This window comes from Miniopterus schreibersii, assembly GCF_964146895.1.
Source record: "Miniopterus schreibersii genome assembly, chromosome: 3".
Taxonomy (NCBI): domain Eukaryota; kingdom Metazoa; phylum Chordata; class Mammalia; order Chiroptera; family Miniopteridae; genus Miniopterus; species Miniopterus schreibersii.
The window spans coordinates 20,939,770-20,960,968 of record NC_138103.1 but is presented as its reverse complement, the minus strand read 5'-3'; the positions used below and the strand labels follow the sequence as shown (position 1 = coordinate 20,960,968).

Sequence of the window (21,199 nt, the reverse complement as noted above, 5' to 3'; positions counted from 1 at the left end):
TGACTGCTCACAAGAGGGCTCATTTCCCACCTGCCTCAGCCAGGATCATCCTCCGAGGGGCCCTGTTTTGCGAGACGGGAGGAGCCCTCTCCCCACCGCAGGGAGGAGTCTTGCCTTCCCCGGGCCTCTCCATAGTGGCGCCATTGTCGCTTTGCTCCAGATAATTTCCCTGCTGTGGGGCTGTCGTATGCACGGTAGGGTGTTTAGCAGCATCCCTGGCCTCTACCCACTAGATGCTGGGAGCGACTCTTTCCCCGGTTATGACACCCATGTCTCTAGACATGCCAGGTGTCCTCTGGAAGCACAGTCACCCCGACCGGAAACCATTGCTTGTATGGATCTGCGAACTCCCTAGAGTGTGGCCCCCTGTCATTCCTCCCTGTGTCCCTCTGACGGGGCCCCAGGGGATGGGAACATGGCTGTCACTCAGCATGTGGACTTCGGTCCCGTGCCGGTGACAACCTCTGCCGTGTGTCAGGTGCTGCCAGATGTGCTCCGGTGATGAGTCCGAGAGGTGCTGTCATTCTAGTCACTGAGCTTCCAGACACATGGGAAAGAGAGAGGCATCAAATGCTCATACAAATGACCCCCAGATGACAGTGTGGTTAAGGGCTTGGAAGAATAGGAAAAGCAGGTTTCTAGAATGATCCCTTCTCGGATCCATCCTTCTCTTCCTCCCTCCATCTGAGCCCGGCCTCGTCTGTCCTAGAGGAGGGGACTTCCATGGGGCTGCTTGACGGACTTTCCAGCTGGAGAGATGGCAGAATGGAGGCCTGAAGATGGCCTGGGTGTCACTGGTTCCTGCCATTCCCGGTCTTGCTTCTGGCACTCAGAGGTGCCTCTGGAGCAGCCACAGAGACCAGCTTATCTCTGAGCCCTCAGAGATCTGGGGTGGACACCGGTTTTAGCTTCAAGAACCTTCCTCCCTCAAACAAATGCAGAAAACCGAAGATCCAGCATTTCTGAACTGTCTCTGGCAGGCTGTGTAGAGAGAAAGATCCCCAAGGTTTGCGTGCCAGTTAACCGCTGCTTCCCATTGCCTTTCCTTCCCCTAGAACAGTAAAAATAAGAAATAATAATAATAATACGTAATAATAATGACTGATCTTTGTCAAGCGCCTCCTCCTATGTGCCAGGCACTTTTTCCTCTGCACGTGTAAACACAGCTCAGACAGTATCTCATCTGACACGGTCTTAAAGATTCCACCACGGCCCCTGCAGTTACAAAAACCTTGGAAACGCCTGGGTCTATAAGATTAGAAATGGGATTGAGCAAAAGAGAGAGGGACACTTAAAGAGAAGATGCTGCTGTCGGAGTCGCCCTGGAGAGTGCCGGCGGCCTGGGCGGGGGGACTGAAAGCATAAGTTCTCCAACCCCTGATGTACTGTGATTGAAATAACACTGACATTTGTTTTATACTGTATTGTTCGACCACAGCAAGGCCCATCTCTTGCCTACGTGAGTAACTGGGAGTGTTTTCCTGGTGTGTATGGGAGGCACAGAGTGTATTTAGATCTGCATGGTCCTGTTGCACCCACTGAGCCCCGTAGCCGATGGTAGAACGGGCTAGGCCCCCGAGTTTCACAATCCCTCCAAACCAACAAATGCACCAAAATACCGCCCTGCGGGTGTCCGACGCCAGCGCAGGGTGTGGGGGCGCGGTTGCCACCCGCAGGACTCCCATTGGAATCCCCCGGGGCATCCTCCAGCCTCTGATGGGTTTCCCAATTCAGAATGAATAATCCCCCACCCTCCCCTCCGACTGCCCTCCACCAGTACCGCGGCCTGGACCGCCCTAGAGACCTCTGTCCCATCTGGTTGAACGCTTTAGGATTGTCTGGCCCTAAAGCTTCCTTGGCTTGACTGACAATCAGTTAATGGCACTGCTGTGGCATGCCTCCTCCTCTCCTCCCTGCCATCAGCCCTGGATTTCTCCCCAAGCCCTGCCCCCTGGCACTGGTATGTCTCTGTGCATGTGTGTGCAGTGTGTGTCTCTCTTTGCATGATGGTTGCTTGACTGACCTAAGGCTCCCGAGACAGGGGTCTTAGGGGTTGCGATGCACTAGCTTTGGTGGCACGGTAAGGCCCCAGCTATGCGGCACACAACCGGGTCCTGCTCGGACCACTGCATATGTAAATTCATGTCTAATGCAGAGCTTGGGGGGCTGGCATATGGGTTTCAGCCTGGAAGAGACCCTCAGGGGAACACACTCAATCCCTCTTAGTTAGACCCTGGGCAGCAGTGTCATGGATGGATCAGGAGAATCAGGATTCTAGTTGGGATCTGCTCCTATGTGACCTTGGCCAACTTTTCCCTGCCACAGTCTCACCCATAAAATGATCCCCATGTTTAAAGCTCTCCTGAGAAGAACCTTTTGGCCCCACCAGCTGGACTTCCCATTCTAGAAAGGGACTTTTTTGTGGAATATAGGGACCCCAAGTTTGTGTTGACAGAGTGATCCCTTTAGACTTCTTCCCACCGGCCAAGGAAAGCCCATTGCTCTCGTCATAAATTTCCACAAGCCCCGAATCCAGGGGTTAGTTCCACTTGTGGCTGAGGTTTCACAGAGATGACACGGGCTTCATCTTTGGGAGCCGCAAAGGAGGAGGGCATGTGAATAAACATATAGGTAGGTAGCGGCTTCCTGTTACGTCCCCTTAGGGACAGCTACCCTGGTGTGCAGAGCAGCAGGCAGAAAGCTGGGCGCTCCCCTTCCCCCTTCAGAACCTTCAGAACCTTCCTTAGCTTCTTTTTAGCCCAGCCCTGCTGCCCCGAACAAAAGGAACAGGGACAACAGCAGACAGAAGCCACCACTCCCCAGCGAGACCCGGACAAGAGCTTGCACAGGGAGGCCTCTGGGCCAGTCTGCAGCAACGAGCAGCTCCTCGCTTCCCAGCATGACTTACCCCGTTGGCTCTTTCCTGCCACGATTAACCCCTTGACTGCATTTTGCACAGGATCCCCTCAGAGGGGCCAGTGGGCTGTGTCCAGCCTCAGCTGCATTTAACCTGATGAATGGAGCTCAGGCAGCCTGCTTTGAGGCTTTGTTCTGCAGTCAGTTAAAAGGACTCCTGGTGGGTTTGGCACAGTCCTTGTCTTCCACAAGAGCCTTCAGGAAACTCGTCCCGCGAAAGGAAAACTTGCAACTTAAAAAAGAAATCGTCCTAATGCCATCAGGAGTGGTTTAGCTTGAAGATGGTTGCCTGTTAAACATCAATGGGGCCGCGTGCCGTTCACTGTGATGTAAATGACATCCCAGTGTTGTCAGTGCAGAAGCTCTGAGGGGCAGAGATACTGCAGAAATGAACAGGCCCCATCTGGGAAAAAATTGGTCTTCCTGGGGAACAGAGGTCCGAGCTGTCGGAGAGCTCAGCCAGTTGATAGCGTTGGGGCCTCAGAGCGGGTAGGAGATAGGCTGGAGAGAACCTGTGGGTTCAGGGCTGAGTTATGGGACAACATCCCTCTAGGGCAGAACTGTCAGTGCCTGGGCCTCTCTCTCCAATAACTAGATGTGAATGAATTTTAGGGAGAGCTGGAAAAGCAGCTTCTACAAGCAAACCCGATTCTGGAGGCTTTTGGCAACGCCAAAACAGTCAAGAACGACAACTCCTCGCGATTCGTAAGTAGCAAGGCCGTGTGGGTTTCCGGGGAAAGGCTCAGGTCCCATGGTGTCATCTCTCGCCTGAGAAAGCAGAGTGTGTTTGCAGGGGGAGTCTGGGATGGAAGGTATAGAGGCATACGTCACAACATTTTGCTCTGTATTCTCAGTCCTGTCTTGACCTTACAACCCTGCAAGGGCTCCTGCCACCCCTTCCTTCATTCACTATTCATTCAACAAATGTTCATTGAGAATCTGTTGTGCGCTAGGCACCCCGTTAGGCATTTGACATTCATAATTGATTCAATAGATATTTATGAACACCTAGTATATGCTGGACACTTATATCCAATACTCATTCATTTATTTAGCAAAACATGGATCGAGCACCTCCTAGGTACTAGGCACATACATCCTTCATGAACATTTATTAAGCACCTACTGTGTACATTCTGGTAGGTGGTTTTATGCATACTATTGTCTTGTGTGTTTTTCATTTGCTCAGTTAATTTTTATTAAGCACCTACTGTATATCAGACACTGAACTATGCTCACAGGATCATGGGGGACAATTCAGAGGTGATTACAGCCTTCATGAAGCTTGTGGTCTAGTTGGGGAGCCGACAGTCAACAAGGCAGGAGGTGCCACCTTCCCACACATGCTCCCCTAGGCTTCAAGGGCCTCCCCTTCTCACTTGAGCCTAATGGGACAAGAGAACCCTGAAATTAGGTGTCTATTGGTGCCTAGACAAAAATTATTTTGTTGTACAAACTAAATGGTGGTTTCCATGGGAGAGTTAGAAAGATGTTTTAAAGTGGGAATCCTGAGGAAAGAGTGAGGGTTTTGGAAATCTGGGGGAGTGCTGATTGGGATGTCACATGATTGGGGGCCTCTGCTGATTTGTGGGTGCCTCTCTGAACTGTCATTCGCTGGGGTGGGATCCTGTGAAAAACTCTCGGTGAAAACCTCTGCTCTGTCCCTTAGAGCTGCTCTGCTCAGCACCCCTGTGTCCTCTGTACTCACAAAATAGTCCCCAGCCTGTCACCCTCAAGACCCACTTTATATATATATATAGATAGATGGATGGATGGATAGATGATAGATAGATGATAGATAGGTAGATAGATAGATGATAGATAGATAGATAGATAGATAGATAGATAGATAGATAGATAGATAGATAGATTTCAGAGAGGAATAGAAAAGGAGAGAGAGAGATAGGAACATCAATGATGAGAGAGTTGTCATTGATCAGCTGCTGCCCCCAATCAGGGATCGAGCCCGCAACCCAGGCATGTGCCCAGACCGGGAATCGAACCTCGATCTCCTGGATCCTAGGCCAACGCTCAACCACTGAGCCATATCCGGCCAGGCAAGACCCACTTTTTATAATAACTATGCAATGTCCCCTTCTCTTTCCCAAAATTAGAATTAAAGATAACCTTCTATACACACCAGATAAAAACAAGTCAGCATAATGCCTTAATTGTAACATGAAGGCGAAATAAAGCAAAACAATTTATAATTAAAATGTGCATTTCAGCATATCAGTGCTCAGGCCGGATGACCTAAGAAGACACAGTAAAACAGTCATACACTTGCATTTATATCCAGGGTCACCGGAACCGGGGCAGCTGCAAATGCAGAAGGACACAGGGTGAGGTTGTCTGGGGACTGATGCATGGAATGGGGTTTTCCAAAATGACAACACACTCTTGGGAAAGCTCTGAACCAAAGAACAATTTGCTCTAGAGCTACATGGATGTGATATTCTTATATTTGAACACCATTTAACATTTTTGTGTGTTTTTATCTAAAACAGGGTTAGGTTCTAGGTCAGCTAATTACAAACAGGTTTTTCACTCCTCTGAATGTCAGACGGGACATTTGAAAGTCGTAGGGGATGTGGACAGTGCTTGGGGCCGGGGATTCTCCCCGTCATTGCATCCTTGGCTCCTGTCCATTAAAAGGAATGGCCCCCACCATCATGTGATACCCCAATTAGTCACTCCCCCAGATTTCCAAAATCCTCATGGCAGATGTGCTACCTCCACTAAGAAGCACTGCATGTGTATGTTGTAACCCAGTGTAAAGTTTCTAGACGACACAAATGAGAGCCGATTAACAGTGAACCCGAAAAATGTCCTCCACTTACTAGTGCCCACGCTTTCTTGAGAGGAAGAGAGAGGGTGGCACCTGGGACCAGTGTGTTTTCTGCTACAGTTGCAATGACTTGGGTCATCCCAGTCATGCTACTGACTTACCTCCTGATGGGGAATGTGAGGGTTTTGTCAAGGCTTGAGCAAGCCTGGGAGACTGTGTCCGCACAGGTGAACATTTCCCACCATGTACATCATGGGGGCCAGAAAGGACGCGATCCTTTGTCAGCTACTGAAAAGAGGTAAAGGGCCAGGGCTGCGAGATGGTTTTGTGGTTCAGCTGAGGCGGAGGCAGGTGGATTGGGCATCGTATCCTGGTAAAGAGATCTGATGAGCCCCGGGTGGGGGCGGGAGGGGGACGGTCATGGCCCAGTCCTGCCCAAAGAACCCCTATGCAGGGCCTGCTTGGATAGCGTGGCTCCTGGAGTCCCTATTCATGCTCACCCGTCCCAAAGAGGAGGTTTAATTTGCAACTGGATGAACTTGGGCCTGACTCCCTGTGGTGGACCCAGCACATTTCTGGGCGGACAGTGGGGAGGGAGCCCTCCAGCTACTGAAGTGTCAACATGCCTCCCTCTTATGACTTTACCTCAGGAGTGCTGTTACAGTGGGAAGCTCTCTCAGCCTCAGTTTTCCCACCTCTCCAATGGGGATAGCTATGATGGACTGAGGGTCATTTCAAGAGCTGAGTGAAACTGACTTGTGAAAGTGTCTCCGTAAGGCCGGATCATCCCAGCTCAGAGATGGTGGTTCCTTCTGACAGGTTGCCCTGTGAGACTCTGAGTCTGTGGGGTCCCCCCACAGTGCTCCCTGCCATCTCCCTGCCCCACTGCCTGCAGGAACAGGTGAGGGGCTGAGGCTGGCAACTGACTGTGACCTGTGCTTTCCTGTTGACAGGGCAAGTTCATCCGCATCAACTTCGACGTCACCGGTTACATTGTGGGAGCCAACATTGAGACGTGTATCCTTTTCTGAGCCTGGGTCACATGGCACCCCCGCTCAGCCAACCTCCTGCCCAGAGTCTCAGGGGCCTGAGGAAAGCACAAGAGCTGCCTCTCTGTCCCTAGACTCTTGGGTTCCTTCCAGAACAAATTTTCCTGGGGGTCTTTCTCCCTTAATAGCAGGCATTGTGGTGCAGTGGTCCCAGGGTTTGAACCCCAAACAGCTTGCTTTTGATTCTGGACTGACCTCTCCCTAGCTAAGTGACCTTGGGCCAGTTACTCAACCTCTCTGTGCTTCGTCAGTGAAGTGGCGATGATAATAGTACACCTGTCTCATAGAGGTATTGGAAGAATACAGTTAATTAATTCATGTAAAGCTCTCAGAACCACGCCAGGGATAGTTAAGAGCCGATTGGGTCTTGGCTATTGTGTGATCTTCATGTCATCCTTACCAAGCCATGGTCCAAGGCCAAACCCAGGAAGGACCCTTTGTTCTTCTTAGAGAGTTGGTCTGTGACCAGCTCCAGCCCACAGATAGGAAAGTGGCAGAAATCGAGCTTTCCCAGAGGAACGGTCATGCTGCAAAGGACATATAGAGCATCTCTTAAGAGTCTGGATGGTGAAGTGGAGCACAGTTAGATCTGGACTTGGGGACCGCATCTAGGGTTCAGTCATTGATCAACATGAGTTGGAACTAGAAGGTCGACCCGTGTGAGTCAAGGCGGATGGCTTGACTCAGCCCGTCCCTAAGGCTCCTCAGAACTCTCCAGGGAGCCTGTCCCGGCTCCTGAAGGTTTCTCCTCCAGCACCTAGTGCGACAGGGACTGGGGAAGACGGTTGGGTTCCTGCAATGGAAGCATCCATGGTATCCCCAGAATCCTTAACTCCTCCCAAACCAGATCTGCTGGAAAAGTCCCGGGCGATTCGCCAGGCCAGAGACGAGAGGACGTTCCACATCTTTTACTATATGATTGCTGGAGCCAAGGACAAGATGAAAAGTAAGTGACCAGCAGGGACGAGTTGGCTGTTAAAACAGGGCCCAAGATCCTGCCGGGGGAAGAACTATGTGTTTGGTGGCAGTTGCAGCCTTCGTCATCTCCTTGCGGCGAGGGAGGGAGTGTGGCTTCTGCTCAGTCGTTCTCATTTACTGAGCACCAACAGAGTCCACATCGAGTCCCATTAGACACAGTCTGTGCCTTCCAGGGAGGCAGAAAGACACTGGCTGTATTTGCTAGTTTATAAAACTTGCAGGTATATAAGATACAGTGTTTTAAGGAATTTGAAGGGGAAGTGGAACTAAGCACTTTTCATTATATATGTGTGTTTTTAAAAGAAGAGTGTATTGATTTTTAGAGAGAGAAGAAGGGGGAGAGAGGGAGAGAGACATCTATGTGACAGTGCGACATCAATCAGCTGCCTCCTGTATGCCCCCTACCAGGCATTGAGCCCGCAGCTCAGGCACGTGCCCTGACTGGGAATCTAACCAGCAATTTTTCTGAACAGGACTAAATAGTAAATCTTTCAGGCTTTTTGCAGGCCACAGGGTTTCTGTCACAACTGCTCGGTTCTGCCACTGTACATAATATAAAAGCAGCCATAGGCAATACATAAATCAGTGGGCACAGCTGTATTACAATCAAATGTTATTTACAAAAATAGGAGTGTGCTGATCTCTGTTGTAGGGAAAATATTGTTTTATGTAAGAACAGTATACTGTCTGCCTCGTTCTGTTAGGAAATATGTTCTAGACATGTAGTAATCTGCTAATTCTTAAAAGAATATATAGACTACCTAGCTGAAAAGGGAACATAGCAATGAATATAGGCACATGATATGGTCTACATTCTGGTATTAAGTTTAAGTCTAAAACTTGAGAACAATACAAACTTTGTTTCCCATCAGTTTTGTGGCCCAGCTTTAGTTATGTTGATAAAGAATTAGGTGTATTGCAGTATGCACCGCTAGGGGGAACATTCGCTTATTTCTTCTTGATGCTTGATGGTCTGGAGCAATTTTGGATAAAAGGGAGGGATGCTGAATGGATGCCATACACATGTAAACAGGTAAATTAATAGTTACCGTGCAGACACTATGGGGTGGCTGGGGGAGAAATATTTACATCCCTCATCCTCCTATTTAGCACCAAAGTCAACAGTTTGGTTGGTTGGTAACTTGGGTTCCAGTTTTGTGCTCTGTCTGTAGTCTTCCAGAAACTGGGTGAGGGATCAGGCTAACAACTAAGATTTCTAGGAACCATTTCTATTCTTGATGATAGATCTGGGAAGAGGTCAGGCTTTTAGAGGAAATAAAATCTTTTTAAAATTTATCCATAGTCTGGATAATGAGTTCTTGGCAAAATCCCAAATTCCTTGTGACTTTAATCAGGCATTTCAGTTAACCCAAGGACTTGAGTTTATTGGTGTCTTGGGTCAGTGACACCTTGAGTTTATCAAGTAGCTTACAAGTGACATGACCCATAAAAGACCTTTATTTTAAACGAAAAGTATCTCACTGATTTACTTCCAAAAGTATAATAAAATCCAGTCTAATTAAAGTTTGATCTGGAAGAGGACACTTGATGTATCAGAGGGTGTTATAAAAGCAAGAAAAAGGGAAGCAATTATAAATTTAGGAGAGAAAGGAGTGGTGGCTGAGCACCAACAAAGGTATGTAACCATGACCTTACAGAAAATGATGTTAAATAGATGTAACATATATTGTTACAAGGAGTTGGCAAATGTTTTTGCTAAAGGGGTAGGTAGTAAATATTGTAGGCTTTGCGGACCCTGTGGTTGCTGTTGCAACTATTCAACTCTGCCTCTGTAGCATGACAGCAGCCACAGACAGGAGTCAAGGAAATAGGAGTGGCTGTGTTCCAATAAAACTTTATTTATAAAAACAACCAGGAGGCCAGAATTGCCAACCCCCAACATAAACCTTATCTATTGATTCAACTGGAAATAGTGGGAGGAGAGGGAGGATGGTGTCAGAGAGCTCAGTCTTTATCTACCATTGTAAGAAGTCAGTAAACCTGTTATATATGATGTTAAACATAGTATATATAGTAAGCTTATTATATGCAGATATCATGGTAACTATCAGAAGAAACAGCTAAAGGAGATGAAAGCAGTTATTGTCGGGTAAGACAGGAGCTGGAGAAGGGATGGGACTGGGAACGGTATTTTTATTATAAACCTTTTGGAAATGATTGATTCTAAAAATTCATGTGCATGTCTGATTTTATTTTATAAAATTTAATAAATGGATGAATAAAGAGTGATCTAACTTTTCAGACCTCTTCTGTTGCTGAAGGCAGGGTGCCTTTGGGCAGTTGAGATAAAGGTGTCCCTCCTTCTGGGTAAATGCAACCCCACGTCAGGGGTCATGGCTTAGCCGGTGGAGTCAAGGCTGAATTTCAGTGCCAGGTACCCGGGCCGGTGCACAACCTGCACCACTGTACGAGGCCGGTGATGGTGAAGACATCTATGAGATGATGCAGAAGGAAGGCTTTTAACCATTCAGGTCTTAGGAAAGGGAAAGAAATTGTGATGACCCAGACCCTTTACCAGACTCCAGTCTCATGTTCAAAGTAGTCGTGTGCCTTCCTGACCACACCCACCTTCCTCTCCCTCTAGGTGACCTGCTTTTGGAGGGCTTCAACAACTACACCTTCCTCTCAAATGGCTTTGTGCCCATCCCGGCCGCCCAGGACGACGAGATGTTCCAGGAAACCTTGGAGGCCATGGGGATCATGGGCTTCAATGAAGACGAGCAGCTGTGTAAGTCTTTGTACCTTGAGTCAGGGGTCTGGCGAGGAGACCTGGACTCATGCCCTTGGTTCCACTGGAACCAGTTAGAGACTGTTCTCTGGTCAGGATGCATTTCTGCTCTCTGAATTCCCCAACCCCTCAAAAAAAAAAAAAAGAATATTACTTTGGGTGGTTTATTGGTGTTTTTTAAAAGTGGCTTCATAAGTTAGGGCTCTTTCAGTTACAAGTGACCCAAATTGTCTTCAGAAAAAAGGAAAATGAGTCACTCAGAGAGCTGCAAAGTTCAGGGATACTGGTTTCAGGTACAGTGAATTCTAGGGGCTCAAAGGATGTCTCTAGAACCTGATCTCTCAACAACATTGACCTTAGGTAGGCTATAGTTTCTTGGCAGCAAAATGGCTGCTGCAGCTCCAGCCCTTACGTCCTTTGGATTTATGTCCAACAGAAAAGAGCAGAGTGGATTTTCTGCTTGAGTTCCTAAATGGAGTCTCATTGACTTTTATTGGTTGCCCTAGGTTGATGTTCGTATGTCTGTGCTACTCATTGTAGCCAGGGTTGTGGAAAGCTCTGGATAGCTTAGGTCTCTGTTCCATTCTTGGACCTGGAGGTAGAGAGGTAGTTGCCCTCATCAAGAACATGTGGGCAGAGGATATGAGAGAGGCAGTGGGTTTACTTGGGCTCTTACTGGAAAGGCGGTTCTGTTGATAGACCAATATTGATTAATATCATCAACCAATGACCAAGAAACACACTTGCTCCTGAGAATAGGACAGCTGGAAGAGATACCCTGGGTCTCCACACTGTGCTTCAAGAAACACTTTTCCTTCTGGGTTAGATGTGCCCCAATGTTCAAGGTTATTCTCTTTTGGGAACACCAGGGCAAGATTGTGGAAAATTTCCCTTCCTTCCCACGCCCCTCTGGAGCCTCAGAATAGCGCTAAGTTTGCTGAAATGCAGCAATAGGGAGGGGCAGTTCCTCCTGAGATAAACTGGGGCCCAGAAAAAGAAGGTTCCATGGGTCAGTTGACAAATGGACGGTGTTTGTGGATTTTGGCCAGGGTTCCATATCAGAATCCAATGTTAGCATCCCTTTCTGAATGACATGGGCTCTCCAAGAATAATTCATTTTATTTGGGACACAAATCAGTTTTGCTTCCAATCTTTCCCTTTAAAAAAAATACAACTAATGATTAAGTACTTGCTATGTGCCAGGCTATTGCTAAATCCCCCCTCCCTTTTTCATTAATGCACCACGTCCAGTTTTATTTAAATAATAAAAAACTGGAACAAACTAAAATATTGACTGATAGAGGATTTATTAAATTATTGTTTGACCTTATTAAGTAGAATGATGAGGCCATTTAAATTGTTTTAGAAAAACATTGGTTTATATGGAAATACTTACATTTAAAGTGAAGACATCAAGGGACAAAGCAATATGCTAAGCGCGTCATATGCATTATTTGATCACAACTCTGTGAGGTGTTATCCCCAATTTGCAGATGAGGAAACTGGGCACAGAGAAGTGAAGGAACTTGCCCAAGGACACACAGCAAGTTACTAGTGGAGCTGAGACTCCCTCTTGGGTCTTGTGGACTCCCAAACCCTATTTTGTGATTTACTGTGCTCTGTTTTTGTCTGTGGGAAGGTAGTTCTTGTCCTTTAAACTCTTAAAAATTGGTGTCGGAGTCAATGTATGGGAATCAAGGCCAGAGGGAGCCTAGTATATTCTAAAATGCAGACTCACATCATTATCAATGATGCAGAATCCCACCATGGGGCATAGTTCCATTCTCTGCTCCCTTTAATTTTTATTATGACTTTCAAAGAGAGAGTAGCAGTTTGGCACCTACTAGGTCTTCAGCCCTCTCTGGTACTTGCTAATCTCCCTTTTAACCCCAGAGAGTAGAGCCCAGGCCTAGAACCTTGGGCAGGTCTCAGCATCTTGCTAGAATTGGATAATATATATTTTTTATTTTCCCTGTATTTATTTTTATAGTTGCCATGTACTTATGGCAAGGGAAGCTGATTTTTCATTTTAGAGCTAGTTTCCTATTAAAGTAAATCTAAAGAAGGAGAAGTAAAGAGAAGTAAGTAGGCGTAAAGGAAAACTTTAAGTGAATAACAGAACAGATGGTGCGCAGATAGAGCAAACATTAAGCTGAGGGTGTGGAAACGACTGAGGCCCACAGGACGTGCACTTAGACCACATTACAGCAGCCCCAGTTCCAGGTTCAGAGCCTCGCCCGCCCTTCACAAAGAGGCTGAAGGAGAATGGGGGTGGGCGCGGAGGGTGAGGCTCAAGCCCCAGAGCTTCATCGGGCTGTAGGCGACCGTGAGCTCAGAGGGGGAGACACACTCACTCCAGGTCACAGGGGCCAGCAACAATGTAGGACCGGAATAATAATGACGTAAGAGCAATCCTGTTCACTGAGCACCGCCCGGGTGTAGGTGCTATGAGGGAGGTGTTTCTGTGGGCCTTCAGAGGGCAAAACTTCGGGCCACACAGCTGGTAGGACGGCCCAGATGGAGACGCCCTGGCTGCCAGCTCCAGCACCCGGGCGCTCGGCATTCCCAGGCACGGGCTAGATCCATTTCCCAGACTGCAGTCATTTGCAGTTGATGCCACTTCCAGGTTCCATCTGTATTATTGTTGGCAGAATATTTTTATGCAGAAGGTGGATTTCTACAGATCAGCAGCTCTGGGCTTTATCTTAACAATCTCTGTAATATCATTAATTACATGCCCTGGCTGTACTATTTCTAATAAATTAGAATGAATACCTAACTAGGACATATTTTTTAAAGTTTCACATGCCACCTAAGATCACCTATCCTGTGTACCCCTGATAGTGCACATGTCAGGTATTGGGAACCCATTTTTTTATTCCTCAGTAATAAAGGGTGGTGTATTAGTTTCCTGTGGCTGCTGTAGGAAGTCACCACGGACTTGGTGGCTTAAAGCAATGGGATTTTCTTCTCTCACAGTTCTGGAGGCTGGAAGTCCAAAATCAAGGTGTCCGCAGGGTTGCTTCCTTTTGGAGGCTGTTAGGGAGAATCCAGCCCATGCCTGTCTCCTGGCGTTGCTGGCAGTCCTTGGCATTCCTTGGCCAAAAGACACATCACTCCCTCAGCCTCTCTTGTCACATCGCCTTCTGCTGTGTCTTTTCCCCTTGCGTTGTCATTGGGTTTAGTGCCCACCAGGTTAACCCTAGGTGATCTCATTTAGGATCCTTAGTTAAATCCACAAAGATTTTTTTCCAAATAAGGTCACATTCCAAATAAGGTCCAAATAAGGTTCCAGATGGACATATCTTTTGGGGGCCACCATTAAACCCACTATAGGTGGCTACCACTGTTTAACACCCACTGGGCCAGGCCAGGCCCCGCGCATGATCATCTCTCCTGACATAAACTTCATGAAGCAGGGGCTACTGGTACCATCTCCTTTTTGCAGATAGGGAAGCTGAGGCTCAGCGAGGCAAAGCTGGGGTTTGAACTCGGGACTTCTTAATTCCTGAGGGCCTGCTTTCAACCTCTGCCCCAGACTGCCTGCCCTCAGCACCCTCGCCAGTTGTGTGGCTGCCTCCAGTTTTCCACTTTTCTGTCCACCAGCTCTTTTGGTTGGTTCATTTCCTGTGGCTGGGGAGTGGCAGCCCTTCTGTTGTGAACATGTTATCTGTACCAGAAAGTGCAAACGGCTGGCTCCTGAGCCCACAGCAGAGATTGAACTCAACAGCCTTTCAGTTTTTTAAATTGGCTTGTGCATTTAAACATGTATAGATTTCACATAGAAACCTGGGTTTCTATTATCTTTGCAAAAATCAAAAGTCTGGCAGCACTGGGCTTGCTTCCCCCATGGCCATGCTTGGAGCAGCAGCGGTTCCCCCTCAGGCAGGGTTATAGCCCCCAAGAGTCCCCACAGTCCCCTCTGTTCATTTAGAGCAGCGGTTCTCAACTAAGGGGGATTTGGCTCCTGAGGGGACATCTGCCAATATCTGGAGACACTTTCGGTTGTCATAACTCCGGAGGGGAAACATTACTGACATCTAGTGGTTGGAGACCAGGGATGCTGCTAAACATTCTGCAGTGATGCCCCTACAAGGAAGAATTAGCTGGCCCTAAATTTCAGCAGTGCTACAGTTGAGAAACCCTGAGTTAGTCTGCTTCCCTGGGCTCTGCAGGCCTTTCAGCAATCCCGAGTTTAGACCTGCAGTTTAAAAACCATGAGTACAGTGCTGGACAATTTACAAAGCCCCCTTCATAGATGTTATTGTTAAAAGAAACTGCCTTAGCTGTGCCCCGTGAACAGCAGCGTTGTTCATTTTGGGGAGAACGATTTCTGCAGTGGTGACTGGGGAATATGGGTGGGTGGTCCACCCGCAGCCAGGCCTTTTGCTGAGCTGGGCCAGGGTCCCTAAGGTATGAGGGCAGCTGTTGTAAAGGGCTGTCACCCCTAGCTTGGCTTGAGGAACGAGAGGAGGCTGGCATCTCTAGGATTTACTCCTAGAACACAGTGATTTTTTCTTGGAAATCCTAGGTGATTTTGCACCTGAGTTCATCTAAAGCCAATCATTTGTACTAATCATCCATCCAGCATTCATCTTCCTTCTTTCCATCCATTGTTCCATTCATCCTTTCATCCATACATCAATCCATCGATTCATCTGTCCATCCATCAGCCATCCATCAGTCTACCCACTGATCCATCATTCATCTTCCAGCTATCCCCCCTCCATCCAGCTCCCCTCCCTCCCCGTGTGTGTCTGGACCCTGGCCTAGGCTTTGGGAATACAAAGATGACAGGACAGACCCCCCCTTCAGTAACTCATGGTCTTAGGGGATTTCAAACACAGAACCCATTTCAACAGTGGCATGGCCTGAGTATGGAGTCAGAAGGATTCCGCGGGCCTGGGAGCACAGTGTTTTGTCTGGAGACACCTGGACAACGAGTGGGGGGAAATGTCCCCCGCTTCATCCTAACACGGGCATTTTGCACATCCAGCCAGTATATGTTGGGAAATATAGGGTTTGGTTTTATTGTTTAAATACCTTTGGCTAACATATAATTTACGTCTAGGAAACTGTGTCATAAGTATACATTCAGTGAATTTTTATAGACTGGACATAGCTGTGCAACTAGCACCCGTTTGAAGTAAGAGGATACCACCAGCTCCCTCACATTTCTTCTAGTGGACCTCCCCAGTCAAGAATAACTATTATTCTGACCTGTAACAGCATAGTTTTGCCTGGTCCTGAACTTTTCATAAATGGCCTTATATGGTATGAAGTTCCTGTTGCATTTGGTGTATTTTTTCTTTAGCATTTGTTTGTGAGATACAGCCGTTGTGTTGTTTTGAGTAGTAAATCATTCATTCTCCTTGCTGTATAGCCGGGTTGACAGACATGTCCTGTAAGGCTAGATAGTAAATATTTTAGCCCATACGGGTTGTACGGACTCTGTGGCAACTTTTCAACGCTACGGTCGCAGCCTGCAAGCAGCTGTAGACAATACGTAAGGGAAGGAGTGTGGCTGTGCTCCAGTGAAACTTTATTTAAACTGACAGGCTCCGGGCTGGATTTGGCCCATGGGCTGCAGCTTGCCAGCCCCTGCCGTCCAGTATCATGCTTTGTTGTAGCGCAAGAGTTTTCAGCAGTCATCTGAAAATGTCCTCCCCGGGCCAGGTTTTCTCCCATTAGCAGGGAGCTGGGGTAACTTGGCTTTCTCCTAAAAGCTCAGAATTAACAGAGCACCTTGTGTTGACGTGGTGTCCCATCTGCTCTCTCTCGTCACCCAGCCATCCTGAAGGTGGTGTCGTCCGTCCTGCAGCTGGGCAATATCGTCTTCAAGAAGGAGAGGAACACGGACCAGGCGTCCATGCCGGACAACACAGGTGCCGCCTTCCCCGGGAACCGACGGCTTGGGTGACGGGACGGAGGGTCACATTCAGCCTTCGGTAGATTTTCTGGACAAGATTACTTGGGGTATTAACAAGAGCTAAACGGAGTCATTGTCACTGACTTCTTTCTCTGATCAAACTCTTCCCTGGGGAAGTTCTTCGGTGGGAAGTTGTTGAATCAGAGTGTGGGAGAAAAAAACTAATGGAACTAAGGAAGGATCCTTAGGGAGCATCAGCTCTAACCCCCCACGAATATGTTTTGTTTAACAAATACTTCTCGGCATGGACTGGATGCAGGGCACTGAGATACAGGGGGAAACAAGGCAGGAACAGCCCGTTTCTTATGGCAGCTGTGGTCTTGCGGGGGAGACAGGCCTCACGCTTCCCTGCAAACAATTGCCCTATAAAATACAGGATGCCCAGTTACCCTTCAATATCAGATAAACAACACACACTTTTTTTAGTATTGGAAATATAATATAGTATAGAATGTAGAATTATATTTCCCAATATTGCCTAGGACATATTTCTAATCAAAAGTGTTTGTTGTTTATCTGACATTCAAGTTTAACTGGGCATCCTGTATTGCCTTATTTCTAAATCCGACAGCCCTACCTGCAAATAAGCTCTGTTTTATGCTTTGAAAAGATCCCCTGGCTGCCACCGCGCTTGCTGGTGGCTGAGCCACAGGGTATGGAGGCCCTCAGCCCGCCCCCCGGCCCCAGGCTGGATGTTGTGTTGCTTTTGCACCTGCCCCGCACCCCAGAGCTTCCCCTCCCTGAGATCCGTCAGATGTTTCCTATGTGTTTCACTTCCCAATATGGCAAATTATAGGAATCCTCGCTCAGGAGATACCTTCAGGGAAAGAGAAACCCAGAAAGCACCCTTGCAAAGAGACGGGGAGAAACCCTAAAACCACTCTGTTCTATTACCCACCTCGCACGTGTAAACTATCACACAACACTAGTCTTCATGTTAACGAAGACTTTTTTTTTTTTTTGAGAAAAAACTTTTAAATGCAGAAATACACACATTGATATAATAAGAACCCACGAATCGACCCTCCACAATTGACATCTGTGAATATTTTCTAATACTTGTTTGTCTTTAAAATGAAACAAAGCAAAGCAGTATAAAGAACATTGACGTCCCTTTTCTCCCAGCTGGTCCCACCCCCCTCCCGGTACCTCCTGGCAACCACAGCTTCTTTACGAAGCCTTATTTTTATGCTTTGACTCACATATATCAGAACAATATATAGTGTTGCTTTGTGCGTGTGTTTTTAATTTATATAAATGCTATCACACCAGACATCATTCTTCAACTTGAATTTTTTCCTACTCTATACTCACCATTGTTAAATCGGGGTTTCTCAATAGTAGCAACACCTAGAGTGACAACCAAAAATGTCTCCAGATTTTGCCAAATGTCCCATGGGGGCAAAATCATCCCCAGTTGAAAACCACTGGTCTAGGGAGAAAGAGAGAAAGGCAGCCATTCCTTTACCTGCTGTTTGGTGTGCCGTCTTATGGAAATGCCCTGGTATGTTTGTCTGCTCCCATATTAATAGACATTTAAGTTGTTTCCAATATTTTGTCACTGCAAACAATGCTGCAACACATCTCTCAGAATGGCGGAACAAGCATTAATAAATATTGAATAGTTGGCTCTATGTCAGGCACTTACGTATCTTACCTCATTTAACCCGGTTACAACCCCACAGGGTACCGAATGGCTGACTCTCTCTACAACCAAGAAAAACCAGGCTCCAGGCAGTTGAATGGCTTTTCCAAAATCACTTGGCTAGGACGTGGGAGGGGGCGAGGGCTTGAACCTGGAACCGTCTGGCTTTAAGCCCCCCGTTGGAGCATTGCCTCCATCTGACCCTGTCGTTGCCTCTTAGCAACACATTGGGGGTGAGGTCACCAACGACAGCAGTTCTTAGGACGTTTTTGTGCCGTGTTCACTACTGTCATGTTCCATCTCTCAGAAAAACCCCGATGTGTGTGCAGACCGCAAGCATCCCATGTGATGTGCCTTTCTTTCCAAGCCTTCTCTTTGGGATGCACTTAATATGCTGCTTTTCTCCAACAGCTGCTCAGAAAGTTTGTCACCTCATGGGAATTAATGTGACGGATTTCACCAGAGCCATCCTTACCCCACGTATCAAAGTAGGGCGGGATGTGGTACAGAAAGCTCAGACAAAAGAACAGGTAATGATGCACTTGCCATTTATTCCTGCAGAATCTTCCACCCATCACCTATCACCCATCCACCCATCCACCCATCTACCCATCTATTCATCCATTCATTTATCTAACCATCCGTCCATCCATCCATCCATCCATCCATCCATCCATCTATACATTATCAATCCATTCATCCATCTTCCTTTCCATCTGTCCGTATCTTTGTTCCTTGTCTATCCAATACTACAATTATCAAGGTCTCATGTCAGGTTTTGAAAACACAATACTAAACAAGAACAGCAGAGTCCCTCACCCATGATCTCATCTTGATAGGGACAAGGTCCGACCTAAAAGATTTTGAAATGACCGTGTACCCTGTCTAGAGGCAGGACTGACCTCTGTCTGGTCCCTGGGATGGAGTAGGCTCCTCTCTGGCCCGGTCTCTCTGACAGGGAGTGTTTACTTATCCACAGTCATCCCTTAGATCTCACCATGCTGTCCCATACTGCTACTTCCTACTGGTTGCAGAGATGATATAATTTCCGTTTGTTTGTTTGTTTGTTTGTTTGTTTTTAAGGACTTATTATAAGTAGGAAAGAATAAAAATCTGAGCTGTCAGCAGGGTTCATGTGAAAACGCAGCCCATTGGGAATAACTGTTCCCTTGCTCCCCCCACAGGCAGACTTTGCCATAGAGGCTCTGGCCAAGGCCACTTATGAGCGCCTTTTCCGCTGGATACTCAGCCGTGTGAACAAAGCCCTGGACAAGACCCACCGGCAAGGGGCTTCGTTCCTAGGAATCCTGGACATTGCTGGATTTGAGATCTTTGAGGTACAGCCTGGTGGGATCACATCAGCCATGGACTTGGCTCTCTGGGATGAAGCTTCCCCTTGGAGAATGCATTATTTTGGAGAAAGGCAATCATGTGGCTACTATAGGGTGGGAGACTGTCTAGTAAAGGTTAGTTAGACCCTTGAGGGTGGAAGAGACAGAGATCCAACAGGGAAAGTGTTGGTTTGTGAAACTGAGAAGGCCAGAGGTACAGCTGAATTCAACAAGCAGGACCTGATCTCCTGCCATCTCCCTCCCTCTACCATCCTCCACATCGGCCCCGTCCTCATGGTGGCAGAATGGCTGCCACAGCTCCCAATGGCCTCTCAGCAACCTTGGCAGTTCCAGCCAGTTCCAACTGTTGCCAACAGTTCCACCCAAAATCTTAGCATTGAGTCATAGACTTACCGGATTGGTCCACATGGTCACCTCAGAGCCAAGCACTATTTTCAGGGTCTTGCCTTATTTCATATAGTGTAGCATGGCTACTGGATCTCACTCCCATGGGTTGGAGGGAAGTTCTCAATGAAAGGGGAAGTCTTGAGCTTGACAGATGTCCCAAAACCTATCTACTATGGAATTACTCCCTCTCTGAGCCTCAGTTTCTACATCTGCAAAATGGTGGCGATAAAATATCTTATACAATTATTCTCTCCACAAATCATTGTGCCGATGAAGGAGATCAGGATCCTTAAAACAATGTGTATGTAGACCATGTGACATGAGAACAGGTCATTTTTGCCAGCCCCCGTGAACTCTAGGCAGCATTTGTTGGGGCCTGTGCCCTCTCTGGGTGCTGAAATGGCAGACCTGGCTCTTGTGGAAAGGGCGTCAGCCCTGGGGCTCTCTTCAGGGCGGGGTCCCCAGGCCCCTGACTTTGCCCATGGTGCTCACGGGCCTCCCTCGCTGCCCCGTGCTCAGGTGAACTCCTTCGAGCAGCTGTGCATCAACTACACCAACGAGAAGCTGCAGCAGCTCTTCAACCACACGATGTTCATCCTGGAGCAGGAGGAGTACCAGCGCGAGGGCATCGAGTGGAACTTCATCGACTTCGGGCTGGACCTGCAGCCCTGCATCGAGCTCATCGAGCGGCCGGTGAGGGCCCGCGTCACACCCGCATGCGCGTGCGGCCTCCTGCAGTCGGCATGTGGACCCTGCCCTCTCCGCGTGCGCACGCTTCCCCCAGCACTGAGTCCTTGAGAACTCAATCACACTTTCCCTTAACCCACATTTTAAATCAAAGGTATTTTCTTTTATATTTCTCCCTCCCTCTCTCCCTCCCTTTCTCCTGCCCTCCACTCCCCTCCCCTCCCCTCCTCTCCCCCCCCCTTTCCTTCCTTTCCCTTCCCTTCCCCTCTTTCCCATTCATTTATTTACAAAGTCAGGAGTCTTTGTTTTGTTCACTGATGTATCCCAGACCCCTAGAATCATGCACACAGTAAGTGCCCAGTATATCATGGTTGAATGACTATTTACTGAGCACCTACTGTGTGCTGGCCCCTTCTTTAGGGGCTAGGGATGTAACCGTGAATGAGATGAACTTGGTCCCTGCCCTCCTGGAAGAGGAGACAGTGCAGCCAGACAAACAGAGAAACTGAGCTCCGAATCAAGCCAACGTGGAGAATGCCTTAGGGAGGCCTGCTTTGCCCAGAGCAGGCGGAAACGCTTCCCAATTCTGAGTCCAAAAGTGAGGACCATTCCAGCAGAGTGAATGGCATGTGCAAATCAGGCTGTGCCCTTGACATCTTCATTTGGCTGTCTTCCCACAGGGAAGCCCTTTACTAAAAGAAACCCTGAGGTGAACTTAT

General features: G+C 47.8%; 1 protein-coding gene across 2 annotated transcripts in view; it reads left to right on the top strand.

Moving 5' to 3' along the window:
- The window catches only part of MYH11 (myosin heavy chain 11), a 103,725-nt gene that overhangs the window by 51,726 nt on the left and 30,800 nt on the right, over window positions 1-21,199 (top strand). Inside the window, exons 6-14 of one of the 2 annotated variants that reach the window (XM_081131357.1) lie at window positions 1,439-1,459; window positions 3,529-3,621; window positions 6,658-6,721; window positions 7,601-7,699; window positions 10,337-10,480; window positions 16,270-16,365; window positions 18,466-18,584; window positions 19,239-19,391; window positions 20,313-20,486. In XM_081131357.1, coding sequence (XP_080987483.1) covers window positions 1,439-1,459; window positions 3,529-3,621; window positions 6,658-6,721; window positions 7,601-7,699; window positions 10,337-10,480; window positions 16,270-16,365; window positions 18,466-18,584; window positions 19,239-19,391; window positions 20,313-20,486 — 963 coding nt within the window. The remainder of the gene's footprint in view (window positions 1-1,438; window positions 1,460-3,528; window positions 3,622-6,657; window positions 6,722-7,600; window positions 7,700-10,336; window positions 10,481-16,269; window positions 16,366-18,465; window positions 18,585-19,238; window positions 19,392-20,312; window positions 20,487-21,199) is intronic. The other variant, XM_081131358.1, reaches the window with a different exon arrangement.